Below are 24,638 nucleotides of genomic sequence, written 5' to 3'. Positions count from 1 at the left end.
ATAACATTCTAAAACAAATTAAAATATCAAAAAATATTAAATAAAAATCAAGACTTACGAATTGAGTTTAATCTAAAATATCCACGTATACATAATTATAATCTCAAGCATCGACTATGTGGAATATACGACAAGTGGAAAATGACATGAAACGACTTTTTATACAGTCGCGTATGACATCAAACGCAAAGTAGTTTGTATTTCGAAGAAAAGGGCAAAAAAGAAAGAAAAGTCACGACGCAAACTCATGTTATCTAAAACATATAAGCTAATACAACAAAACATTAGAAAACGAATAATAAAACAGTTCATTTAATAATGCAAATGACAATGGATAAGATTATGACACACGTCACTCAGTTATATTCATAAAGAGACTCAACTGCATAATAACTTTTGCCCTCACAACCTTTTTCTCAAAAAAAAAAAAACCTAGAAGAATAGGAAGAGACACAGGTGAAAGAACATTTTGAGATGGGAAGCTTGGGAGAAGAAGATTTAGAGAAGCTTGTGCTCGATTATATCGAGTCTCCGATCACCGTCTCCCAGCATATTGAGAGTTCTACAACGGCTCTTATCACTCTTAAGGTCTCTACATATCTCTTTTCACCAAATACATTTTCTCTTTTTTTTTCTGGATAAAAAGGTTAAACCTAGCTAGAAATATTTTTACAGGAGATTCTTAGGGCAAAAGGAGAAAAAGAGAAGGAGATGGAAGAGAAGATATGGTCGTTTATCAATGGAGGAAGGTTATCATATGAAGGAGACGATGAGAAGAGAGATGTGATGAACAAGATTGTCTCTAAACTCAGATCTGAAGGCTATGATGCTTCTCTCTCCAAAACCTCATGGGACTCTTCTTTTGATCATCGTGAAGGTAAACAACACACTTTCAAAGAAAGATAATATATATGAATATCTAGAAAGATCCATATAAAAACAACCTTTGACCTTTTCCTTGACTATTAGATAACAATGGGAAAGTCTCTATTTCTTTACTTTTTTGGGTTTTTTTATGATAAGTTATTTATTTGTGGGTTTTTGATAAGTTATTTATTTGTGGGTTTTGTGATGATAAGATATTTATTTGTGGGTTTTGTTTGTGAAAATGTTGTTACAGGGTGTAGAGTGTTTAGGTGCTCGAGGAAGTATGAGTACATTGACGTCATGGTGAAGGGTGATAGCAACCGTGATGGCGTAAGCAAGCTGAAACGTGTGATAATTGATCTTGACTTCAAAACTCAGTTTGAGCTAGCGAGACAGACAGAAGCTTACAAAGATATGACTGAGATGCTTCCATTAGTGTTTGTGGCGACAGAAGGGAGACTGAGAAGAGTTGTTTCGTTGGTTTGTGGTGAGATGAAAAAGTCCATGAAGAAAGAAGGAATGTCTAGGCCTCCATGGAGGACTACGAGATACATGCAGTCCAAGTGGCTACCAGAGAATCGTCGAAGAGTCTCCGGTTGTAAGAAAGGTTCTTGGTCTTGGTCTGTGTTTGATGATGGTAGTGAAGGAAGAGGTGAAGCTAGGACTTGGACAGTAAGTGGTAGTGGTCCGAAAACTAAGTGTTGTTTTCCTATTTTCTGAGAGGGATGCTGAGAGGGATGCGCAGCGTTTTCTTTTTCTTTGCTTATCAGTTTTTAAAACTTAAAACTTAAAAACATCGGAGTTGTTTTTTTCGTATGATTATTCCTTTTTGGGGGTGTTCTTGAAATTTTTGAATTGCTTAAAAAAAATGTTGGGCTTGTTGTGTCAGGTTTTTTTCTGATGCTATCTATATTGCATCTTCTACTTGTATCAATAGCCGATGGATTACTCTATAATATGTATTTTTGTCGTGATGCAAATTTCCATTTAAGTGAGACGGTAAACTAAAGCTCTTTTGGTTTAAGATTATACTATTTGATTATGGTGGATAATACATTTGATACGAAGACTACTTCTTTGAAGATGCTGAATTAGATAAATACATTTTTATTCATTTTGAATGTTTATCTCCTATATATGGACCATGGTTATATTTTGGTTTAAGGTTGACATGTATTGTAGTCCTAAAGATTTAGATGAATTGTAGAACAACATTTTCTAAAAGAACAACATAGAGAGTTTAATTAACATGTGAGTTGAAAACTAAAACGACAGAATTTAATAGTCGAATAATCGAAATTTTAGTACTAGAGACTCTTATGTAGAGTGTTTTTTTAGCGACAAAAAAAGAGTGTTTAAAAAAAAAACGGTTATAACGTTACAAAAAACTGATTTGAATATAATATAATAGTGTATAATGAACCTTTTTTATAAGTAACATGAATGTTACTGAATATACAAAATTACAAATTAACATAATTCATGAAAAGTAAAAGTGATATATTAGATTCACTATAATTAGATCAGTGAAAAACATTCAATATTTTCTTAAAAAGTTAAACTTCCTTTTTTTTTGTAGTAAATTTTTCTTTCAGAAATCAAAAGAATTTGATTTAAATGCTCAACCTCTAAAACCCTCCAGCACTGACTTTTCATGAAAGTTGGGATGACAAATTTTCCAATTTAGCATGAATTGCATATTTGCATTCGTTGTTGAAAATGTAACCAATTGGTAATTTTCTTACGAATATCTAAAATCAGAATCATATGATAAGAACGATGAGGTGTATATATAAGACCACAGACAAAATATCTAAAGTTAAAACTGTAATTAATTAATAACCAAACCATCACTTTCAACCATATGTACTTTGATAAGTAATCTCTCCTTCTTCTTTTTTGTCTTATCTATTTCGTCACGCTTTATTCTTTCGAATTTAAATCCGTGGTAGTTTGCTAGAAACTTCGGCTAAGCACACAGTAATCAAAATTCAAAAAGTCAGATAACTAATTAACTAAGAAATTATGCATTATCTAGTTAACTTAAAAATTATATACGTAATCGAATTGAATAAATAATAAATAAAGAGAGGAGACAATTTAGATGAAGGGATCGAAGAAACAGAGAAGGATCTAGTATAGTCAATAGTTTTAAAATTTGATATGAAATGGACAGTCAGAGACTGCTTAAGAGCTAAGCAGAAAGAAAGAGATGTATGTGAAGAACTTTTCTCGAGCTCCTCAATTCTTTAATTGTTTTTATTACTGATTTGACGTTTTAATAAAACTATAGCAAAAATTACCGCAAGACGAATATTTCTCAAGAATGAGACTTTTGCTAGTTGACTTCAAACAATTTTAACCCCTCAAAATCCAACTTGATAGAGGATTAAATTGCACATAATCGCTTTGTTAAAAGTATGAAATTTGGATGTAAAAGTAAACCTAATGATTTTTTTGGAATGTATAGTAAATATATACTATTATGTTGTAATGGAGGGTTTCTGTGAAGTGTGTATGTGTGAAAGAACAACAAGTAAAAATGCTTCCAGAGCAGAGACAGAGAGTTGTGTCAGCTTCGCTCTCACATCATATTACGACATTTGAGAAATCCAACGGCGACAGTAGCCGAGCTACATAAGATACTCCATATATACTCAAAAGAGCTCTGTTTTTATGTTTTCTCTTTGATTGTTCTCTTTCCCAAATCGGTACTTACTTTTGATTGACGTCAGTCAGATTTTACTCATTACTAATTTACTATTATAAAAGTGATTTTATTCATTATTATAAAAGGGAGTAGTAAACTAGTAATATTTCAAAAATTCCACATATGATTTTGTTTTTTAAGAGTAATAAAGATTTTTTGTTATGAAATCTCTCTGGTTTTTGTCTAAAGTGTTATTATAATTTTGAAAAAGATTATTAATTCTGTTTTGTGCAATTATGATAGAGGAGTAAAATTTCCTCAGGTTACATTTTCTTGATTAGCCATAATTGTGTAAGAAGAACGGTCCAATTAAACTGTACCACGATGAATACACACACAAACCCCAAAAATTAAATCTCTGGTGGGGTAATCATCATCATGTATACGAAAGATTCGACGAACCTGACCACAATCTTCTTCTTTCATTTGTCTCTTTCTTCTATGTGCTCCCCGGAAGAATCTTAAGACTTAAAAAATAATTTACACAAAATTCTTTTGGATCTTCTTCACACCATATGGCTACCTGATCTTGATATCCTTTGTGCTTCTTCCAAGTCCTTTAGAAATCTGTCACAACCAAATTCACTTTTCAGCTTACATTTCTCTTATAATACACTTTCATGAACTTTGTAGACCAATTTAGATTCCTAGTTATTATTTAATTCAAACAGCAATTTCGGTTTGGGCCTTCTATGACTTAACCAATGTTGATATTTTAGTTGATCAGTGCTGTTTCGACCTAGAACTCAAAACCAATCGAGGCTCATTTGCACACACTGTCTTAACCTCAGCATTACCTCTTGGAATTAAGCACTGCGGTGCCGCCGAGAATAAACCGAACCCCGGAGTTGGTGGCATTCTGTAGAGCAACAGAGCGTGATTCCTCGTATGTTGTTCCACCAACCATAAAAATAACCACCTCTTGTGGCCTGTTTATCCAGAAATTTTGCAGTTTTTGATTAGTTATGTAAGTTTTCACGAATTGCAGAAATCTGTAACTATCAAACAAGTTACCTGTTTTAAGAAATTGAAAAAATTAGAGGCACATACCGTCCCTGTTGAAAATGATCTCCAACAAATGGGTAATCCACATCTCGTAATCTCCCTCTAGTTATGCTCTCCATTGTTTGAAACAGAAGAGGCTGATGTTGAGTGTAGACATTCTCAACACCCTGTATTTTTCAAGATGTCAGTAACATGACATATATATAGGGAGATATAGAATGTTGCTGGAGACGAGTTAACTCAGATACAGACCTTAAGTCCACGAGCCATGTTACGTGCTATATTCAAAAGATCTCTGTTTCCAAATAGATCACCAGTGCGCTTCTCCACACCGGCTTGTTTCAAGAGAAATTGAACTAGCTGCAGTTGCATGGCAACCAGAAAGTTATAACATGATTTGAGGGTACTTTTATCAAGTTATTCAAAAATAAAAACGAAAAGGTAAAACTACTATGGACGGAATTGCAGATAGGTTAACAAGTATAGTAGTAGCAGAGGGACAGATCAAAATCAACCTTAAAAGAGATGCAGAATAATAAAGCCACAAGAAAGAGATGCAATTTAAACTGAAAGGAAACAGATGATAGTCTGACTGTACCCCTGGTTTGTACTTGGGAGACCGTGAAGCCAATTTGTTGAACAATTGCATCAACTGAACAGGATTTTCTTTCTCATAGCGCAAAGCATATAGCATTACCAAACGCAGCCGGTCGATGTCAGACACACTTTCATTATTTAAGAGATCCGTAACTGCCTGCAAATAAGCATGAATAGAGAGTCAGAGCTCCGTGCTTACAGCAGAGTCTGCACAATTTTGCATATTTCGCTAACTTCTGCAGGTTCACTGGATTACATTCGCATGAGACTCCAAATTATTGAATGCCAAATTATTCAGTAAGAACTTCTGCAGGTTGTAGCTATTTTTTAATATATGCGACTACAAGTGAATGTTCACCACAGATATTCACTACCTCATATGCAGCTCCTTGGCCACCATTGCAAGCCAAGTCCTGCTCTGTTTGTGAAACCGTCATCAGTTTCCTTGCTTCAACTAGCTTGCTCATTTCAGTAACCAGAGTTACATGCTTTGAAACGTTGCCTTGCATCTTTTTGTACTCAGGGTAGTTGTCAACAAATCTGGCCATATCCTCTGTACAACCAACGAATTCACAGATATATAATTGTCACTAGCACGAGAATCTGTTGTTACAAAAGTTTTTGCAGAGAATAGTTTAAGACTAGCCATATTTGTACCTACTGTCTGGATATTTTGGTTACTCTTGGCCACCTGCTGAAAGTCATCTACCATTCGCTTGATGTTCATTCCAATATCCCCAAAATTTTCATACATGTTAGATTTGAAAAATGCATCTTGTTCTGATGATAAAACCACCTCCTGCCAGGATAAGAGACATATTAGCTGTAAGGTTCTCAACTAAAAAACAATGGCATTGGAGAAAACTAACCACTTGCTGATCTTTTGGAAGACTTCCAATGGATTTCAAGTCCACTTTATTATCTTGAAGTCCTATGAGTTCGTGCACCATTGCCTACAGAAAATCTCGTTAATTAGTAAGTCGTAGTCTTACAAAAAAGCAAGACAGCGGGAGGCACATCTTATATCATAGAGTAGCACAATAATTTTGTTTAGTCAAGTTACCTGATATGTCCACTGATTCAGCAATGGGGTAACCGGGTCATCTCTTCTGTCAATTACAAGTAGCAACGGAGAGCTTTCAGTCCGTCTAAAGTCAAAAAGAGCGCTTTCATGCTGATACATCAATTTCTGAAACATAAACAGCGAATTTTCAGACTATTGGATAGACACAAGTGGGAATTAGTTCCATCACATGCATGCAAAATATAGCGGGAACAAATAACTTTACGAGAGCTTGTCAAACAACTTCACTTACAGCTGTTTCGTGTGCAATCCTTTTTGCAGTATCAGAGGTCCTCTGATATCTGATGACAGGTCTTCGTTTCAACGCCAGAAACACTGCCGCAATTCCATCAACAACCCGATCGGAAAAGCGTTGCAAACCAGAGGGATCGACAACTGCGGGGATCATATATAGATGATTTGATGCCATATTCAATGTGAAATGATATGGATCACCAGAAACAAAGTCTGCATAATACTCCTGCAATATAAAAAACCACAAAGACTATGTTAAACAAGCCATTATACAGTACTATGCCGAGTGCACCAAGCAATATAAGTTTAAATCAGAAAACTAAAGACAGGTAGGGGGGATACTAAGCTCCACAAGTATGGCCGTTTCATCACAAACCAAGCAACTTCTCAGAGACAGCTAAAAATCTATACATATATTGATCCATCATATAGGCTATGAAACATTCTTTTAGCATTAGCCTCCTATTCAAAAACATCATGGATGAGGGAAGTCTAAAAATCACCTGAACTTGCTGTACAACTTCCTGCTCATCGGAATCAGCCAAAATATGAATCTGAGTATCCTTCAACAGATTGGAGAAAACTGAAAGAATTCATAACAAAAACAACATCAAATTTTGTATATTGTGAGTGAACAATGATAAACTCGAAATAGTTAGAAGATGAAAAAATCATACATAAATGGTATTCTCCAAATCTAGGATTCGCAAGCTGGTATCGTAATTTCTGAATATTATCTGAAGTTGGACGGATGAAATAAACAGCTTTCAGATGTGACATCGATTCTTTTGACACAGATATTGAATCTATCATCTCCACCAGAAACACTTCTTTCTGAAGCAGCTCTGACTGTGAATACACAATGCTTACATTGCTAACCTGCAAATTCAACAATTAATCCAATAAACAAGTAATCACGAAGATGTGTTTCCGGTTACAAGGGAAATTATGAACCACGATTCCAGAAACAAATCAGAGAAGATTAGCAATCGAAGAAGACGAGATCGGACTTTACCGTTTCGGAGTCGAGTATGAGAACCTTCATGCCGGAGATGTCCTGAAGCATCCGGTTAATGTAATCACGCACAGACGTAACCAAAACCATCGTTTCACCGCAAAATTCTGCTACTGTTACGACGTTGATTCAGATCTACGGCGACTAATCTGATGATTCTTGTTAACAATAACGCTGGCGAAGTGATTTCGCGTTCACTTTCAGATCTTCCTTTCCTTAATCGAGAAAACTAAAAGGTCCCCAGACTCGTCGACTCATACGAAGAAAAGTGTTTTTGCAAAACAAACCCTATATTTTATTGGTTATTCCTCTTTTCAACACAAACTTAATTTTTGATTAACTGAACCTAATTTGAGGGTTTATTTATTAAGTAATAAAACATCAGGGTTTTACAAAGGAAACATCTAATAGATCAGGATTTTTCCGCAAAAAAATTCAAACTTAACATTGACCCATCGTGTTGATTTTGTTCCGATCCGTCCGCTAATATAATATAATTTGGATTAGCGTCAAAAACGTGTGATTATTGTAATGCTCGATGCATCCAGCTTCATGTAGTCTCTCACTCAGGAAAGTCAAACTTAATATTCTTACAGTGAGAATGAAGCTCTCTTCTGAAAGTCCCATGGCGCCGTCAAGTCAGTCAAGTCATCGACTTTACATTTCCAGGTAAGTCTTTTTCTCTTCTACTTCATCAGTTTCTTGAGTTCAATGGAAACTACTTTACCTAACTTAGGGGAATCAGATAGGATCATAGATCATGAGAGCAATGTGGTTGAGTATGTGCATTACAGAGATCTGTATTCATCTGTTGGCTTGACATAGTGCATTTGTTTTACATATATAGTGAGAAAACAAAAACGAAGAGATTCCAAAGAAACGGATACACTCTCGATGTTGAAATGTGTGTCAACTTCTCTAGTCTGAAACTTGTTTTGTTTCTTATGATGCTGGTTGCTATGTTCACACTCTACTGTTCTCCACCGTTGCAAATTCCTGAAGATCCATCAAGTTTTGCAAACAAATGGATACTAGAACCTGCTGTAACCACAGATCCTCGCTATATAGCTACATCTGAGATCAACTGGAACAGTATGTCACTTGTTGTTGAGCATTACTTATCTGGCAGAAGCGAGTATCAAGGAATTGGCTTTCTAAATCTCAACGATAACGAGATTAATCGATGGCAGGTGGTCATAAAATCTCACTGTCAGCATATAGCTTTGCATCTAGACCATGCTGCAAGTAACATAACTTGGAAATCTTTATACCCGGAATGGATTGACGAGGAAGAAAAATTCAAAGTCCCCACTTGTCCTTCTCTTCCTTGGATTCAAGTTCCTGACAAGTCTCGAATCGATCTTATCATTGCCAAGCTCCCATGTAACAAGTCAGGAAAATGGTCAAGAGATGTGGCTAGATTGCACTTACAACTTGCAGCAGCTCGAGTGGCGGCATCTTCTGAAGGGCTTCATGATGTTCATGTGATTTTGGTATCAGATTGCTTTCCAATACCGAATCTTTTTACGGGTCAAGAACTTGTTGCCCGTCAAGGAAACATATGGCTGTATAAGCCTAAACTTCACCAGTTAAGACAAAAGTTACAACTTCCTGTTGGTTCCTGTGAACTTTCTGTTCCTCTTCAAGCTAAAGGTCAGTGACTCAGTAGTAAGTTTCTTCGTCTTTTGTATCAGCTAAATTTGACATCTCTATTCTCTCCTCCTAAGCTGATTATGATTCAATTGCAGATAATTTCTACTCGGCAAATGCCAAGAAAGAAGCGTACGCGACGATCTTGCACTCAGATGATGCTTTTGTCTGTGGAGCCATTGCAGTAGCACAGAGCATTCGAATGTCAGGCTCTACTCGCAATTTGGTAATACTAGTCGATGATTCGATCAGTGAATACCATAGAAGTGGCTTGGAATCAGCTGGATGGAAGATTCACACATTTCAAAGAATCAGAAACCCGAAAGCTGAAGCAAATGCATATAACCAATGGAACTACAGCAAATTCCGTCTTTGGGAATTGACAGAATACAACAAGATCATCTTCATTGATGCAGACATGCTTATCCTCAGAAACATGGATTTCCTCTTCGAGTACCCCGAAATCTCCACAACTGGAAACGACGGTACGCTCTTCAACTCCGGTCTAATGGTGATTGAACCATCAAATTCAACATTCCAGTTACTAATGGATCACATCAACGATATCAATTCCTACAATGGAGGAGACCAAGGTTACCTTAACGAGATATTCACATGGTGGCATCGGATTCCAAAACACATGAATTTCTTGAAGCATTTCTGGGAAGGAGACACACCTAAGCACAGGAAATCTAAGACGAGACTATTTGGAGCTGATCCTCCGATACTCTACGTTCTTCATTACCTAGGTTACAACAAACCATGGGTATGCTTCAGAGACTACGATTGCAATTGGAATGTCGTTGGATACCATCAATTCGCGAGCGATGAAGCACACAAAACTTGGTGGAGAGTGCACGACGCGATGCCTAAGAAATTGCAGAGGTTTTGTCTACTGAGTTCGAAACAAAAGGCGCAACTTGAGTGGGATCGGAGACAAGCTGAGAAAGCGAATTACAGAGACGGACATTGGAGGATTAAGATCAAAGATAAGAGACTTACGACTTGTTTTGAAGATTTCTGTTTCTGGGAGAGTATGCTTTGGCATTGGGGTGAGACTCAGACCAACTCCACCGTCGCTGCTGATTCTTCCTCCACCGCGTAAAACCGTACTACTGTGTGTGATTTTCGTTTTCTGGTTAAAATTTATTCAAACATTAGAGTAGGGGTTAAAATAACAAATACCTGATAAGTAAAGGTTCGTTTTGCAAAACACGGACTTCTAAAAATCTCATTTTCCTAATACGCACCGTTTTGTGCCTTGGTCCAAAATCAAATTAATTTCTCCTTCCCAAATCCCTAAAATGTCTCGTCTTTTGTTGTTTACCAGGCGATTATGAAATTCTCGAAACCGACCCTGGTCTTACGGAGACGATGATACCTTCCTCAAGTCCCATGGAGTCAAGACATCGACTCTCGTTCTCAAAGTTAGTCTTCGTCTTCTTCTTCTTATTCTTCATTAGTTTCTCTAGTTTCATGAACACTACGTACTATTCTTAGTTAACTTAGTAGCTTCACACACATGGTTGACTTTTCTGGAAATCAGATCTTCGATTTTGTTTTTGATTCAGAAATGTGTTTCACAAGCGATCTATGTTTATCTATCTGTTGGATTGACATAGATAATGACTCATTCGTTTGTTTTGTTGTGTGTAGTGAGAAGACAAGTAGGAGGAGATTTCAAAGAATTGAGAAGGGTGTCAAGTTCAACACTCTGAAACTTGTGTTGATTTGTATAATGCTTGGAGCTTTGTTCACGATCTACCGTTTTCGTTATCCACCGCTACAAATTCCTGAAATTCCAACTAGTTTTGGTCTTACTACTGATCCTCGCTATGTAGCTACAGCTGAGATCAACTGGAACCATATGTCAAATCTTGTTGAGAAGCACGTATTTGGTAGAAGCGAGTATCAAGGAATTGGTCTTATAAATCTTAACGATAACGAGATTGATCGATTCAAGGAGGTAACGAAATCTGACTGTGATCATGTAGCTTTGCATCTAGATTATGCTGCAAAGAACATAACATGGGAATCTTTATACCCGGAATGGATTGATGAAGTTGAAGAATTCGAAGTCCCTACTTGTCCTTCTCTGCCTTTGATTCAAATTCCTGGCAAGCCTCGGATTGATCTTGTAATTGCCAAGCTTCCGTGTGATAAATCAGGAAAATGGTCTAGAGATGTGGCTCGCTTGCATTTACAACTTGCAGCAGCTCGAGTGGCGGCTTCTTCTAAAGGACTTCATAATGTTCATGTGATTTTGGTATCTGATTGCTTTCCAATACCGAATCTTTTTACGGGTCAAGAACTTGTTGCCCGTCAAGGAAACATATGGCTGTATAAGCCTAATCTTCACCAGCTAAGACAAAAGTTACAGCTTCCTGTTGGTTCCTGTGAACTTTCTGTTCCTCTTCAAGCTAAAGGTTAGTAGCAAGTTTCTTCGTTTTCAGTCTCAGCTAGTTCTCCCCTCCTAAGCTGATTATGTTTATTTCAACTGCAGATAATTTCTACTCCGCAGGTGCAAAGAAAGAAGCTTACGCGACTATCTTGCATTCTGCCCAATTTTATGTCTGTGGAGCCATTGCAGCTGCACAGAGCATTCGAATGTCAGGCTCTACTCGTGATCTGGTCATACTTGTTGATGAAACGATAAGCGAATACCATAAAAGTGGCTTGGTAGCTGCTGGATGGAAGATTCAAATGTTTCAAAGAATCAGGAACCCGAATGCTGTACCAAATGCCTACAACGAATGGAACTACAGCAAGTTTCGTCTTTGGCAACTGACTGAATACAGTAAGATCATCTTCATCGATGCAGACATGCTTATCCTGAGAAACATTGATTTCCTCTTCGAGTTCCCTGAGATATCAGCAACTGGAAACAATGCTACGCTCTTCAACTCTGGTCTAATGGTGGTTGAGCCATCTAATTCAACATTCCAGTTACTAATGGATAACATTAATGAAGTTGTGTCTTACAACGGAGGAGACCAAGGTTACCTTAACGAGATATTCACATGGTGGCATCGGATTCCAAAACACATGAATTTCTTGAAGCATTTCTGGGAAGGAGACGAACCTGAGATTAAAAAAATGAAGACGAGTCTATTTGGAGCTGATCCTCCGATCCTATACGTTCTTCATTACCTAGGTTATAACAAACCCTGGTTATGCTTCAGAGACTATGACTGCAATTGGAATGTCGATATTTTCCAGGAATTTGCTAGTGACGAGGCTCATAAAACCTGGTGGAGAGTGCACGACGCAATGCCTGAAAACTTGCATAAGTTCTGTCTACTAAGATCGAAACAGAAGGCGCAACTTGAATGGGATAGGAGACAAGCAGAGAAAGGGAACTACAAAGATGGACATTGGAAGATAAAGATCAAAGACAAGAGACTTAAGACTTGTTTCGAAGATTTCTGCTTTTGGGAGAGTATGCTTTGGCATTGGGGTGAGACGAACTCTACCAACAATTCTTCCACCACCACCACTTCATCACCGCCGCATAAAACCGCTCTCCCTTCCCTGTGAATTCTTTTGGCTTTCTGGTTTGGTACAAATTACTCTGCCTTTCGCCAACCAAATGTGGGTTGGATATGTTCTTTTGTTTTTTTATTATCAGCTTGAAACCTGTATACGAATCCCAGAAACAATGTAATCATGAGGGGATAAAGGAATGAAAGACAAATAAAGAATTTACAGGAAGATGAAGCTTTGCATTCAAATTTTAAAACTAGAGGGCTTTTGTTATTCCGTTGGACATAAAAGTCAACTTTATTTATCCTTGAGAACCGGAACCGAACCGAACCGATAAAATTGATTTTAGTGAGGAGAACCATAGTTTTTTAGCCGCATTCCATTCCAAAAGATGGCATAGTAAATCCAGAGAACGTCTCTTCTTCTTCTTCACTTGCCGGAGAAGATGGATTTGTTGTTCTGTTTCCGACCGAATCAGACTTGTCGGGGAATTTCAGTTTTGCCTGCTTTTAGCATAAGCAATCTTTCCGCCGTCAATCGTTTCCGTTCGACGACGAGTCTTCGTTTTGGATTTCCGGCGACGCCGTTTCGTCGGACTCCAAACTTTACCTTCAAAACTCACGCGAAGAGGAAGAATAAAACGAGTACTTTCGAACCGAAACCGAATAAAGTCGAAGAGTTGATCATTGAAGAAGAAGAAGAAGAAGAAGAAGAAGAGGAGATAGTTCTTCCCGAAGAGATTCAAGAGAATCAAGACGGTGTGTTTTGGTTCCCTTTTTGTTTGTTTGAATGTAATCTGATAATTCTCTGCAGCTTGAGTTTGAATTCAACCACTTTTCTGGTGATGTTTGGTTCTACAGAGTTGCTACTGGATGATGAATATGACGAAGACGATGACGATGACTTTGAGTTCGATGAGAGCGAGGAGGAGCTCTATGTAAGTCTACTTATGTTAAATAACTTAAATTTGAGAGATTTGGAAAGATAAAACATTTTGCATTCTCTCATCTATGGATTAATTCTCTCTGAAGGCTGGAGATGGTGGTGGTGGAGGAGGCATCAAACTTGCTGGAACATTATGGGACAAAGTAGCATTAGCATTAGCTGTGAAAGTTTGTGAGTCTTTTGATGGTGATTTAGGCATTTATGCCTTCAAGACTCTGCCAAATTCAACCATACAAGTGAGAATCGAGCGGCTCACTAACAAGTTTGGTTCACCAACAATGGAAGACATTGAAGCATTTTCAACAATCTACCGAGCAAAATTGGCTGAAGCAGAACTCGCCAAGTCAATACCGGACAATATCTCTCTAGAGGTTAGTTAATTAGTTAGCCTTTTATTATTCCTGTGGATTTTGGTTCATTGACTCAACAAAGATTGAACCTTTGTGTACAGGTTTCATCTCCTGGTGTCGAAAGGGTAGTACGAATTCCGCAGGATCTTGATCGGTATAAGGATAGACCGATGTACGTGAGGTACACTAACGAGGACACTGAGACCGAAGGTGATGGTATTTTCAGGCTGGTTTCTTTCGATGTGGAAGCTAAAATCTGCATTTGGGGCATAGCAGATATAAGAGTAAACCGAGAAAAGGCCGGCAAAGGAAGACCTTTGAGCAAGAAGCAAAGAGAATGGCGACTCGAAACGGCTTTCGAGTCACTACGGTTAGTCCGTTTGCATTCTGAATGTTGAGAACACAGTAAAATGGAATGTGTTTTAGTTTATATTCAAATCTCAATAGAAGAAGAGTCTATTACAATGATAAGTAATAGATTAGACACGAAAACGACTAACTTAAGACAGAGAAGAAAACCAAAAGCGATGGAGATTTCTTTCTTTTATTGCTGTGAATGCATAAAGGAAGTAAAACACAAAGTGAACATCATCTGCGAGAGAATGGCTTCAAGCACCCATGGTGATGATGCAACGAATACTCTCTCCCTTCAGCATGTAATCAAAGGCCTTGTTGATTTCCGAGAATGGCACTGTGTGAGTGATGAATTTCTCAAGCTCCAGCTCCTATGTCATAAAAATCATCAGAACATTGATATATATTCAAAGTTGGCATCATAAGATATCAAAGCTTCTCATTACCTTGTTCATGTACTTTTCCACAACCCCGGGAATGTCAGTTTTGGGTTTGTAGTTCCCGAAGAAAGTACCCTTAAGAGTCCTCTCATTCAAGAAATTCATCGGATGAGTCTTGAAGGCATCGTCTTTGCTTGGCACACCCACCAGCACTGCAACACCCCAGCCCTGAAACAACATCATATGTGATAAGTTCAGATACCCACAATGTAGTTACAAAAGTTTTGGTCCGAATGATGTGAAGGGAGGATTACATCGTGGACACATTCAAATGCTTGAATCATGGCCTGAACGCTTCCGGTGCATTCCACACTCCTGTCCACCCCACCATCCGTCATCTCAGCGATCACCTGTTGAATTGGCTTGTCATGGTCTTTCGGGTTCACACACTCGGTCACACCGAATTCCTTAGCTGCCAATAACATATCAAATTCAATGTAAGTGAAGGGAGATTATAGAAGAACATAGTCAAAAACAGACTATCATCTTTTTGAATACCTTGGTCGAATCTTTTAGAGTTAAAATCAACACCGATGATCCTAGAAGCACCAGCGATTCTAGCACCTTCTGCAGCGCCTAAACCAACAGCACCAAGACCAAAAATGGCAACACTTTGACCTTTCTTGGGTTTAGCCACATTCAAAGTTGCTCCTAACCCAGTAGACAAACCACAACTGACAATACAGACCTTGTCAAGAGGAGCATCCGGATTGATCTTAGCAACCTGACCAGAGTGAACCACTGTGTACTCACTGAACGTGGAAGTCCCAAGGAAATGGTAAATTGGTTTGCCATTAATGGAGAATCTTGATTCACCATCGTGAATCATCCCTCCTCGCTCGGTGTTGATCCTGAGAAGATCACACATGTTTGATTCCTCCGAGTGGCAATGACGACACTCCCCACATTCTCCGGTAAAGATCGGCAACACATGATCTCCTGGCTGAAGATCAGTCACTCCTTCTCCAACACTCTCAACAATCCTACACAACAACAAAAAAAACGACCTTGAATCTCTAAAACCTTAAAAATATCCAAAACGAAGCAAAGAAGATTAGTGTTTCTATTACCCTCCAGCTTCATGGCCGAAGATACGTGGAAACAACGGTGTTTGTCCCTGTGGAATCAAAAAGGTTGAATTTTTTTAGATAAAAAATTAGAATTCTAAAAAAATTAGAACTTGATTATGAATTTGGAGTGTAATAAATTGATTACTCTACCTTAGCTTCCCAGAAGTAAACATCGGTGTGACAGAGAGAAGTGAAGAGAATCTTGATACGAACTTCGTGTTTCTGCGGTGGAGCAACCTCCACTTCCTCGATCACCAGTGGCTTTCCGGCTTCCCATGCCACAGCAGCTGCAACCACCACAAAAAAACGACACAGGTTTTGTTAATTCAACATAGAAATTGTGGATTCATAACAAAAACCTCAACAGAAATGTAACCGATCAATAAATATTTGGAAAAAGACAGAATAAAAAGAAAACCTTTGCATCGAATAATCTGTCCGGTGGTAGACATTATCAACAGTGAAGAACTTGCTTTTGATCTTTTGTTAGTTTTGTGTGATTGTGATGTAAGAAAAGAGAAACAGAGAAGGGGATTTATATAGCAGCTGGTAATTGGAAGAAGTAGATATTTACAAAAACTCACCACTAGAAATTAATTAGTACTGTTTATTGAAATCTTTTGTAATTATCCAGTCGACATCTGTAGAATACTAGGGGCGTATTTGGTTTTGCCTTGTTCTCTCGAACGCTCTTTCCACTTGGCGTTGCTAGTATTCGTCCACGTGGCATTTCTCGTTGATCTTTTTAATTACAAATTGTAGTAATTATTAATAGTTTTTTTAAAATGTGGTCTTAGTTAATTAGTCTTGATGGTCACGCCGTGGTGTTGCTAAAAGCAGTAATCGGTGTACCCATCGAATGCTTTTGGTTTCGGGCGGTTTCATCTTAAATAGCTCTTTAATAGTATTATTCTTGGTCATCAAGTTGGAATTTTTTTTTTCTACTTTTGTGAGATTTTTAAAGTTATGAAAGATCACTAATTGGCTCTTAATTGTATTCTTGGCCGTCACTTTCAAGTCTTAACGATACAATTATGAGTGTCATTAATTATACTTTTTCCTGATTTAAACCGACTAATTAAGGGATAGTAGACATTACACAGAAAATACAATGACCCAAGTTATAATTATCAGTATTTTTGTATAATTATTTTGCTCGTAATGCATAATTTGGTTTAATATTGTTCTTCATGACAAGAATCTTTATGATGATTCCTATAATCATATGCGTTTTACTATACATCACAAAAAATATTCAGCTCGCGGGAATCAACGTTGAAATAGTATTCACGATTGATTCCTAACCTAAGCCTCTACCTCACTACGTACGTACGTCGATCAATGTTGGATATCAAATACATAAAATTAAATTATTCACCTAACCATTTACCAGTAATTTGATTCAACAATGTAATTAACCGTTAATTAATCTTTCTCACAAGCTCCTCAAGAACAACTCTTAAGAGCTCACATTTCTCTATTTCCAGACCTCTTTATTCATAGATCATTTAATTTCTCCGGTGTAATCTTTTTCTTCAGTGTGTTGTGTGAATCATAGGCCCAAGAGGACGTAGTACAAAATAGTTACTGGTAAAGATACTATCATCCCAAAGATAACCCTGAAAACAAAACAAAAAATCACCAAGAACAGAGATTTCACATAAACCATAATACCGCATTTTGAAACGTTCAACCGTAAATGTAAATGAAGAACAACAAAAAGAAGAGCAAGAGACTCACAATGTACTGAGTAGGTCTGGATGCAAATTGTACTCCCTCGCAAACACAAATGGTACTATCCCTTGCGGTAGAGCAGCCTAAAAGAACATATCGGCTTCATCAAATTTAGATGTACATATCTCTACTATAAGTTAATCGAAAACTTTTATAAGAAACGAAGTTTAAATTATAGCCACGGGTAATTTATATTTTGAAATATTTAACTTGATTTTGGATTAGTTATAATTATGTGTCAATGATCCAGGTATCATTAATTTCTTGGACCAAACGCAAAACTTGAAACAAGTTAAAGAGTCTCTTTAGAACCATCTTAAAATATTAATACCTCCTTAGACTAATACAGGAGAATTGCATCATGTAAAATATCTAGATATTTTCATAATATCTAGATACTTTGTAACATATAAGTCTAGATATAATGGTAGACTATATTAGGTTTATATGAGATAGATATTTGTACTTTTGAAAGCTATGAACATATCTATCCTTCATTTTTTTTTAACTAATTAGTCCCTTCTATATGTTAAACTTCCTAATTCACTCCCAAAATCTTAAACACTTTCTCCATCACCAAGTATGTTTTCTTTAATTTTCCAACAATAATATATATGGGCCAAATCAAGGTAAACTCTGAATAGTTTACCTGTACGATAGCAGCATGTAACCTAGAACCTCTTAATCCGACAAGAAGGGAAGCACCAGCCATGAAAAGAGGACCTGAGATGAACCTGATCAACATCCCCATTGTTGCCTTTTTCGCCCCACAAGGGATCATCTTTGGCTGCAGCGCCATAAACAGGCCTATAGTTTAATTTTGTTAGAATACGTTATACATAATTTTATTTATTATGCAGGTTTATAAGAACATGTTCATACCTAAACTAAACATAGCCATCCCAAGACCTGCATCTGAAATGATCTTTATCGAGAAATCCACTATATTTGGCATCGGTATATTCCATCTGCTCATTATTTAGCAAAATAAAATATGAGTTAAAGTTATATAACAAACAAATTCAATGATTATAGTTGAAATTTTGATATTTGAGTTATTTTTTGACTCACTTGAAGGATATAAGTGACCAGACAAGACCTAAGAGGCTGGAATAAGTGTTAGGGTTTCGAGAAAGCTTGCGGCCCACGACTGTTAGTATGAGGCGCATCATTACAATTGCACTTGGCATTTCTTGCTTGCCAATCGCAGCCACCGGAGTTGTGTCTTTTCCGGCGGCTCCTTCCTCCATGGAAGCACCACCACCGGCTGCCGTAGCCTGTGGTGCAGCCTTAAGTGCGTCTCTGAAGCTAATCTCCTTCTCTGGCACTGATCCTTAGTTATATAAAATACACGTGAGCAGATACAGAGTGATAGTTAGGACAAAACTTGATATTTTGAAAGCAACTAATTAGTTATAACTCTTTTTGTTAATAAAGGTTGTGGATTTAGTAATGGAAGAAAAAAATAGAAAACCATGCGTCGGTTTCGCTGATGATTACACACGTGAGCTAGAGGAAAATGATAGAATCTCCCAAATAAATTCTTTAGAATGGACATTAATTTGATGAGTCCAAAAACATCATGAGAAACAAAAAAGTCAACATCATGTTGACCATTTTGGTGATTTTATTGATGATAGTAAGTGTGTGGGTGGTATGAGGGGTCCGCTTTGTTTACATGCTTCATCATGTTGTCCTATAGAATCTTAAGCTCAAAAACATGAAGTATCAAAATTCAAAAGTTTCCACACAAAAAAATAAAATAAGTGGGATTTAGTGACTATTACTTATAAATTTTATAAAATTAGATTGAATTTCTAATTAGTTAATTCCTAGGGATTTGGAAAGTAAAAGAGACAATGCTAAGTTTTTTTATTTCTGAAAAGCTGCATTTTATGTAGTCTATCAATGTTTTTCTATTCATTAAATCTTTTAAAAGAACCAATGATAAAGAAAAACACGAAAAGAGAAGAAAATTGACTAAACGCCGTCGTGTCAGTGCTAACGAAAAACGAAAACGACACATCTTTCAAAGAAAACGTACCATTGATATCTTTGGCTGCATGTCTTTGCCCAGACTCCCACATCATCTTCGGCGAAGATTGCCGGTATATTCTCCCGGCGGCAGGAGATTTCATCCAAACCGGCGTACCGTTTCCGTTAACGTCAAGCTCGTTAAAGTTCGAGGCACGTGGTGTTGGCTGCAACGAGTAAGCATCGGAGGAAGCATAACCCGAGAGCCTTCTAGGACTTGCACCTAATCCGGGTCGAGTAAATCCGAACCCGCCTAAATCTCCGTTACAAAACATGATCTCGTTACTACCGTTATAAAACTGAAGGGTACCGCTTCCTCCTCCGCCGTGGAAGAAACGGTTATTAGGAGTGTTGACGGAGAAAATCTCGGCGTTAGAAAGATTAGAGGCTCTAGGGGTTAAGCACAAGGAGGAGGACATAACAGAATCAGGTACGGATGATACGGACCGTCGGATCCTGAGCCTGATCCGACCGTTAACATCGGTTTCAGTTTCTGTACGGAGCGGATCCATGCCGTCTAAGGAAATGACGTCATCGTCGACTTGGATCTTGGCGATTGATCCGGCTGCTTGACCCGGAAACTCTGCTCGGATAAGCAACCTCGCTGCTCGGAGTTCAAAGAGGAATAGTAGCAGAGTATACCTATACATGTATATACACTTAGCTTATATTATCATACGTTATAATTAAATAATTCAACTAATAAGAAGCTTGGGTTAGTAAAAACATTTGATTTGGTTGAATTATATCCTAGAGTAACGAAATTCATTTAAGTTTTGGTTACAAAATCCATGAAAAAATGTGTGGTAAAAATATGTGAAATCACAAAATAATTCCATTATTATGAGGTTTTCTAATCAATCACAGGGTAAATGAATAAAGAACGGATAGTAATTTGATAACGTACCAAATGATGCATTGAAGAACAACGAGTTGGACCATGAGGGTTTGAGTGTAATCTCCATACATGGCCTGAAGCAAAGGTATGCCCATAACGAGAGTGTTAGGGAGAGTAGCGATTGAGAATAGAGTGATGAGCCAATCGAGACCACCGGCTTTGAAGAAAACGGCCCATAGAGAGAGCAAAACGAAGACGAAGATTTTGGACAAAGTGTCGGCGAGGATGAACATTGTGTCCATTTTGTAAGGGTTGTTTTGTGAGATGAAGTGGAAAGAGAGGACTGGGACGGCGAAAACGGAGACAAAACGGTTGATTCCGGAACATTGCGCCGGCGTGAAGATCTTGCACCACTTTACCGATCCATAAGCCACGAACATGGCGAAGTAGAGTGGTGCCATGGCACACATCACCGTGTAGAATTCGTTTCCCGTTATCATCTTTTTCTTTGCCTCTTCTTCTTCTTGGTATGTACTATGTAGGTTAAGTTATGTGCCAAATGTTTGTGTGTTGGGTTATATAGAGACTTGTTGACGAGATTACCCCTTAGTTAGCTTCGTTATGAAATTGCATTAGGGAGGGATTAGTGATTATTATATAGATTGGTAAAATACTGCTGCTATACATATATAGTTGGAAATCTATATATAAAGCACTTTCTTTTTCTGGACCTCATCATTATTTTAATCTCTAAAATTCTCATTAAATAGACTCATCACAATTTTAAAATTAATTAATAAGTTGATTTGTTACTCTTTTTTTTTTTTAATTCAACTTCATAATTAAATTATTGAAAATCTAATCCAAACCGGGAAAAAGATTTTAATAGAATATTTAGAATAACTTCATGCAATAGATTTGCTTTGTAACCCGTATAATCATTCTCAATATGTACACGCATAAGTCTCTTATTTCAGAAATCTATATAATAAACAAAATTTCGTAATTCAAGAAAAAAGTACACTTTGTTTACCCAAAATTGAAAATTCTGTGTTTTGCTTAAGTGAGCTTTGCACCCTTATTATTGACCTAACTCTTTTGTTTTCTTTTCTCTTATTTTTACTTTTACAGTATTTTCACTTTTAGCAAGTGTATATCTACTTTTGCAGTATTTTACACTTTTTGCATACAGTTGCAGCAAACTCGGATAAAAAATATCTGTTTATCCAAAACTATCACACTTGGTGTCTTGTCGAAATAGGCTTTCACCCAAATTATCCCCCTAACTCTTTTGTTTTCTTTTATTGATTATTAAACTTCTTATTTCTGGTGTGTTTTATGACGAAAAGCTATATGACTATTCAATTCAAAATCTACTAGAAATACATGCACGAAAAATGAAGATAAAGTATATACTTCAAATTTGAAGCTTTCTAGTTAAAGCTACGGAAATTGGTCAGTCATTAATGACATGACAATTTCCATTTTGTTTTTGTCTCATGCAACTCTTTTGATGTATCTTCCCACCATTATATACCTCGTCTCGCTATGCTCAAGAACAATATCATGAAATTCGTCTTTTAACATATAAAAGAACCAGTTATCAATTATTCAAAAAACAAATTAAAACAATCAATAATGAAGTAGAGTCAGGTTTACTAATTTTCTTAAAATATGGAAAGCTAACATATCTGAAACTAGAAAATGTTTGGAACTTCTGACCATATAAAAGGAATGTAATGAGCTTCTTGTACTAACAATACATATGTCACAATTAAGCAAAGGGTCCACAGAGACATGATTACCTTGTTCTTAATTTATTCACATAGATATACAGAAATTGTACATATATACATAAAGAAAGTGAAAGGAGATCCTCATAGAATCTAAGATCAATGATATCGGCGAAATGGGTGGAGACTTACAGTGTTAGCCTTTTACTCTCAAGCTTAAAAGCCTTTAGCCTTTAGCCTTTTGGCAATTGCAAGAACTAAGTCATACGTAACCTTTTTCTTATAAAATAAATAATTTACTTTGTCAACGAAAGGCTACAAAAAAGTTTGGGATTATTGATTCCGTCCTATATATCTAACCTAAGATAAATATTAAGTAACCCTACTTTCTAACCAAAATGTGCAGACAAGAGTTATGTAGGATAATATATATAATCACTTATAGTTATGATTATTTTCCCCGATGGGTAATGGCATCAAAGCCTCATGTAACCTATATTGTCTGTATATATTAGTACACACATGAATCTGACTAAAACAATTCAGGATAAGCAAGTTTGTTTGTTTCTCGACGACTAGCGAAGCTGTCTTTATCATTCTATATCGTAATGTTATGTCACCTCGTCTCTTTACGTTACCACCAAAGTATACACACGCATATACATATGAAAACACTATGGTTTAAACATTATTAACGAGGTCTTCACTAATATTTTGGAAATATTTATCTAAAAAAGAACAAAAAACTGAGGAAAAAGATGGAAAAAAGAAGGTATGATGATGAGAATGAAGACTAAGAGGAAGCGCATGGGATCGAGGAAAGGGGAAAAAATATGAATAGAAGTGAGATTATTGGTAGGTTAGAAAATCAAATCAAATTCAAGTGCGAAAAATGATGGTTTCATTTCAAAATTCTATATTACACACTATAAATTTTAGGATTTTTTTTAAAAAGGGAAAAATTGGAAAGTGAGTGAGAAAATGGTCTGAGAAAAGGGGGCAAGAACTAAAAATGTGTCTGGTCTAGTCATTGGAGAGATAGAGAGGTTGGAGTGTGAATATCAAAGGAAAGTGACATAACATAAGTGTTTGCATCTTTCTAACTCCCTTCTCTTCGCGTGCCATCAATTCATCATTTTGTTCGTTTCTTATTTTTTGTTCTACTTTACCTCATTTCCCCTCAACTTCTTTCTGTATTTTTCGTTACAAACATGGTTACATTATTCCGTCTTGTCAATGTACATGTGCATATGATAGATATATAGATACGTCATACGTAGAAGTATCAGGTCTTTTGTTGTTGCAATGCTATTTGAAAAATAGTTTCTAAGTTTTCTTGATCCACTTAACTTAAGCATATACTTCAAATCTGCATGAAACATTATGTCTTTTGCGTTTTTTAAGTATTACGATCTTCATTATCTTAAACGGGTCTTTTTATTGTGTATAGACAACTGGAGTATTATTCTAAATCCAGTTCCTAAATTCAGGTTTAAGCCCTTTGCAAGGAAATATTTGCTGGGCCCAATCTTTCAAAAGATCTCCATCAATTGTTTTGTTACAGGTAGAATATAACATATATACATTGTAACAAATAAATATTTTGTTCAAAAATCTAACCAATTTTGGATAATACTTAGATATAGAATTTTTCTGACTATATTAACGCATTTAGAAGAGAAACCGTAACATTAGCTTTTTATTTTTTTGGGCTAAATCCGTAAACATTAGCTAATTGCCTAAATCTCAGTCTCACTCCTCTGTTTTGTATAAAACATTTTAAGAAATAATACGATACCGAGATACCGAGATTACAGATATACCCCTGGGCTGTTATAACGAACAAACCGATTTAACACGTGCTCCTCACGTGAAAAAGAGCTAAGTAGCTAAGTCCTAATTACTTTTGTTTACTGAAACCTTCTGTCTCAGTGGGATTCTTCCACATTCACCGAACGTACCTCCTCAAGTTTGTTGCCATTTGCAGTCATTTGGTTGTGTTGTTGTGATACTCACTTTGACATTTTGCAGAGAAAACAAAAGACGTTACGAAGGATTTCAATATATATCTCTTTAAGTTGTTGCCACATGCAGTTTACTTAACTTTAATATTCGCCACGTTACTATAGATTGATTATACATACCTTTTGACGAGATAGGCCTATATTTAGCGTTTTTTTCTTTCTTAATTATTGATTAATTGGCAAAACGTAGATTTTGTTTGTTTTTGAAATAAGTAGATTTATCATTCATTCTCATAGCTTCTGGTGGAATAAGAACTCAATTATTTGAAAATATAAAATGGAAGAAATTTACTTCATTGAATATTATTTTTTGTGTTTTTGTTTTATATGTACAAGAATCCTTTTGACAAAAATTAACAGATGGGATTGTCACCTTTCGGATGATTTTACGCGGTAACAGCTATATGCAATAAATGACATAAGGTCAAAAATATGAAGGACATATACACCTCCTCTATATGCATAATTGCA

At 36.6% G+C, this 24,638-nt stretch overlaps 6 protein-coding genes, 1 long non-coding RNA gene, 1 other non-coding gene and 1 pseudogene across 13 annotated transcripts; 4 read left to right on the top strand and 5 right to left on the bottom strand.

The window, feature by feature from the left end:
• Positions 1-310: 310 nt before the first annotated feature.
• AT1G77145 (transmembrane protein, putative (DUF506)) lies at positions 311-1,927 on the top strand. 2 transcript variants are annotated; one of them, NM_148662.2, is made up of 3 exons: positions 311-588; positions 676-877; positions 1,121-1,916. In NM_148662.2, the coding sequence occupies exons 1-3, from the start codon at positions 475-477 to the stop codon at positions 1,585-1,587; spliced, it is 783 nt and encodes a 260-aa protein (NP_683503.1). In that variant the 5' UTR covers positions 311-474; the 3' UTR covers positions 1,588-1,916. The 2 variants fall into 2 exon arrangements, with proteins under 2 accessions (NP_683503.1, NP_001321508.1); NM_001334767.1 differs by having other exon boundaries at positions 380-588; positions 676-1,927.
• A 1,802-nt stretch (positions 1,928-3,729) lies between these two features.
• On the bottom strand, positions 3,730-7,831 carry VPS45 (vacuolar protein sorting 45). The gene is made up of 13 exons (NM_106364.2): positions 7,513-7,831; positions 7,175-7,376; positions 7,001-7,080; positions 6,496-6,723; positions 6,243-6,368; positions 6,049-6,132; positions 5,837-5,978; positions 5,554-5,732; positions 5,181-5,336; positions 4,835-4,942; positions 4,628-4,749; positions 4,375-4,506; positions 3,730-4,144 (listed from the first exon to the last, which is right to left on the bottom strand). Exons 1-13 carry the CDS (start codon positions 7,600-7,602, stop codon positions 4,084-4,086), a joined length of 1,710 nt encoding a protein of 569 aa, NP_565150.1. The 5' UTR covers positions 7,603-7,831; the 3' UTR covers positions 3,730-4,083.
• A 19-nt stretch (positions 7,832-7,850) lies between these two features.
• On the top strand, positions 7,851-10,391 carry AT1G77131 (annotated as a pseudogene). 3 transcript variants are annotated; one of them is made up of 3 exons: positions 7,851-8,181; positions 8,360-9,165; positions 9,261-10,391. The 3 variants fall into 3 exon arrangements; another variant differs by having other exon boundaries at positions 8,054-8,181; positions 8,515-9,685; another variant differs by lacking the exon at positions 7,851-8,181 and having other exon boundaries at positions 8,244-10,282.
• On the bottom strand, positions 8,296-8,999 carry AT1G77138. Its single transcript, NR_143599.1, has one exon. It is a non-coding gene; the product is annotated as an other RNA (non-coding RNA).
• A 28-nt stretch (positions 10,392-10,419) lies between the features above and the next one.
• PGSIP2 (plant glycogenin-like starch initiation protein 2) lies at positions 10,420-12,901 on the top strand. The gene is made up of 3 exons (NM_106363.5): positions 10,420-10,589; positions 10,819-11,588; positions 11,666-12,901. Exons 1-3 carry the CDS (start codon positions 10,537-10,539, stop codon positions 12,697-12,699), a joined length of 1,857 nt encoding a protein of 618 aa, NP_177838.2. The 5' UTR covers positions 10,420-10,536; the 3' UTR covers positions 12,700-12,901.
• Positions 12,902-13,014: 113 nt separating this feature from the next.
• AT1G77122 (Uncharacterized protein family UPF0090) lies at positions 13,015-14,408 on the top strand. The gene is made up of 4 exons (NM_179567.3): positions 13,015-13,403; positions 13,506-13,582; positions 13,677-13,961; positions 14,042-14,408. Exons 1-4 carry the CDS (start codon positions 13,091-13,093, stop codon positions 14,336-14,338), a joined length of 972 nt encoding a protein of 323 aa, NP_849898.1. The 5' UTR covers positions 13,015-13,090; the 3' UTR covers positions 14,339-14,408.
• On the bottom strand, positions 13,041-13,360 carry AT1G09713. Its single transcript, NR_139678.1, has one exon. It is a non-coding gene; the product is annotated as an other RNA (long non-coding RNA).
• ADH1 (alcohol dehydrogenase 1) lies at positions 14,348-16,510 on the bottom strand. The gene is made up of 7 exons (NM_106362.3): positions 16,223-16,510; positions 15,955-16,091; positions 15,805-15,851; positions 15,233-15,717; positions 14,989-15,146; positions 14,741-14,902; positions 14,348-14,665 (listed from the first exon to the last, which is right to left on the bottom strand). Exons 1-7 carry the CDS (start codon positions 16,254-16,256, stop codon positions 14,549-14,551), a joined length of 1,140 nt encoding a protein of 379 aa, NP_177837.1. The 5' UTR covers positions 16,257-16,510; the 3' UTR covers positions 14,348-14,548.
• A 449-nt stretch (positions 16,511-16,959) lies between these two features.
• PIN6 (Auxin efflux carrier family protein) lies at positions 16,960-21,051 on the bottom strand. 2 transcript variants are annotated; one of them, NM_106361.4, is made up of 7 exons: positions 20,480-21,051; positions 19,583-20,214; positions 18,610-18,871; positions 18,421-18,506; positions 18,188-18,345; positions 17,545-17,621; positions 16,960-17,423 (listed from the first exon to the last, which is right to left on the bottom strand). In NM_106361.4, the coding sequence occupies exons 1-7, from the start codon at positions 20,908-20,910 to the stop codon at positions 17,357-17,359; spliced, it is 1,713 nt and encodes a 570-aa protein (NP_177836.1). In that variant the 5' UTR covers positions 20,911-21,051; the 3' UTR covers positions 16,960-17,356. The 2 variants fall into 2 exon arrangements, with proteins under 2 accessions (NP_177836.1, NP_001323018.1); NM_001334766.1 differs by having other exon boundaries at positions 16,960-17,621.
• Between the last annotated feature and the right edge of the window lie 3,587 nt (positions 21,052-24,638).

The sequence above is a fragment of the Arabidopsis thaliana genome (genome assembly GCF_000001735.4).
Source record: "Arabidopsis thaliana chromosome 1 sequence".
NCBI lineage: Eukaryota > Viridiplantae > Streptophyta > Magnoliopsida > Brassicales > Brassicaceae > Arabidopsis > Arabidopsis thaliana.
Note: the sequence above shows the minus strand (reverse complement) of the source record. Positions and strands in the feature narration are given on the sequence as shown.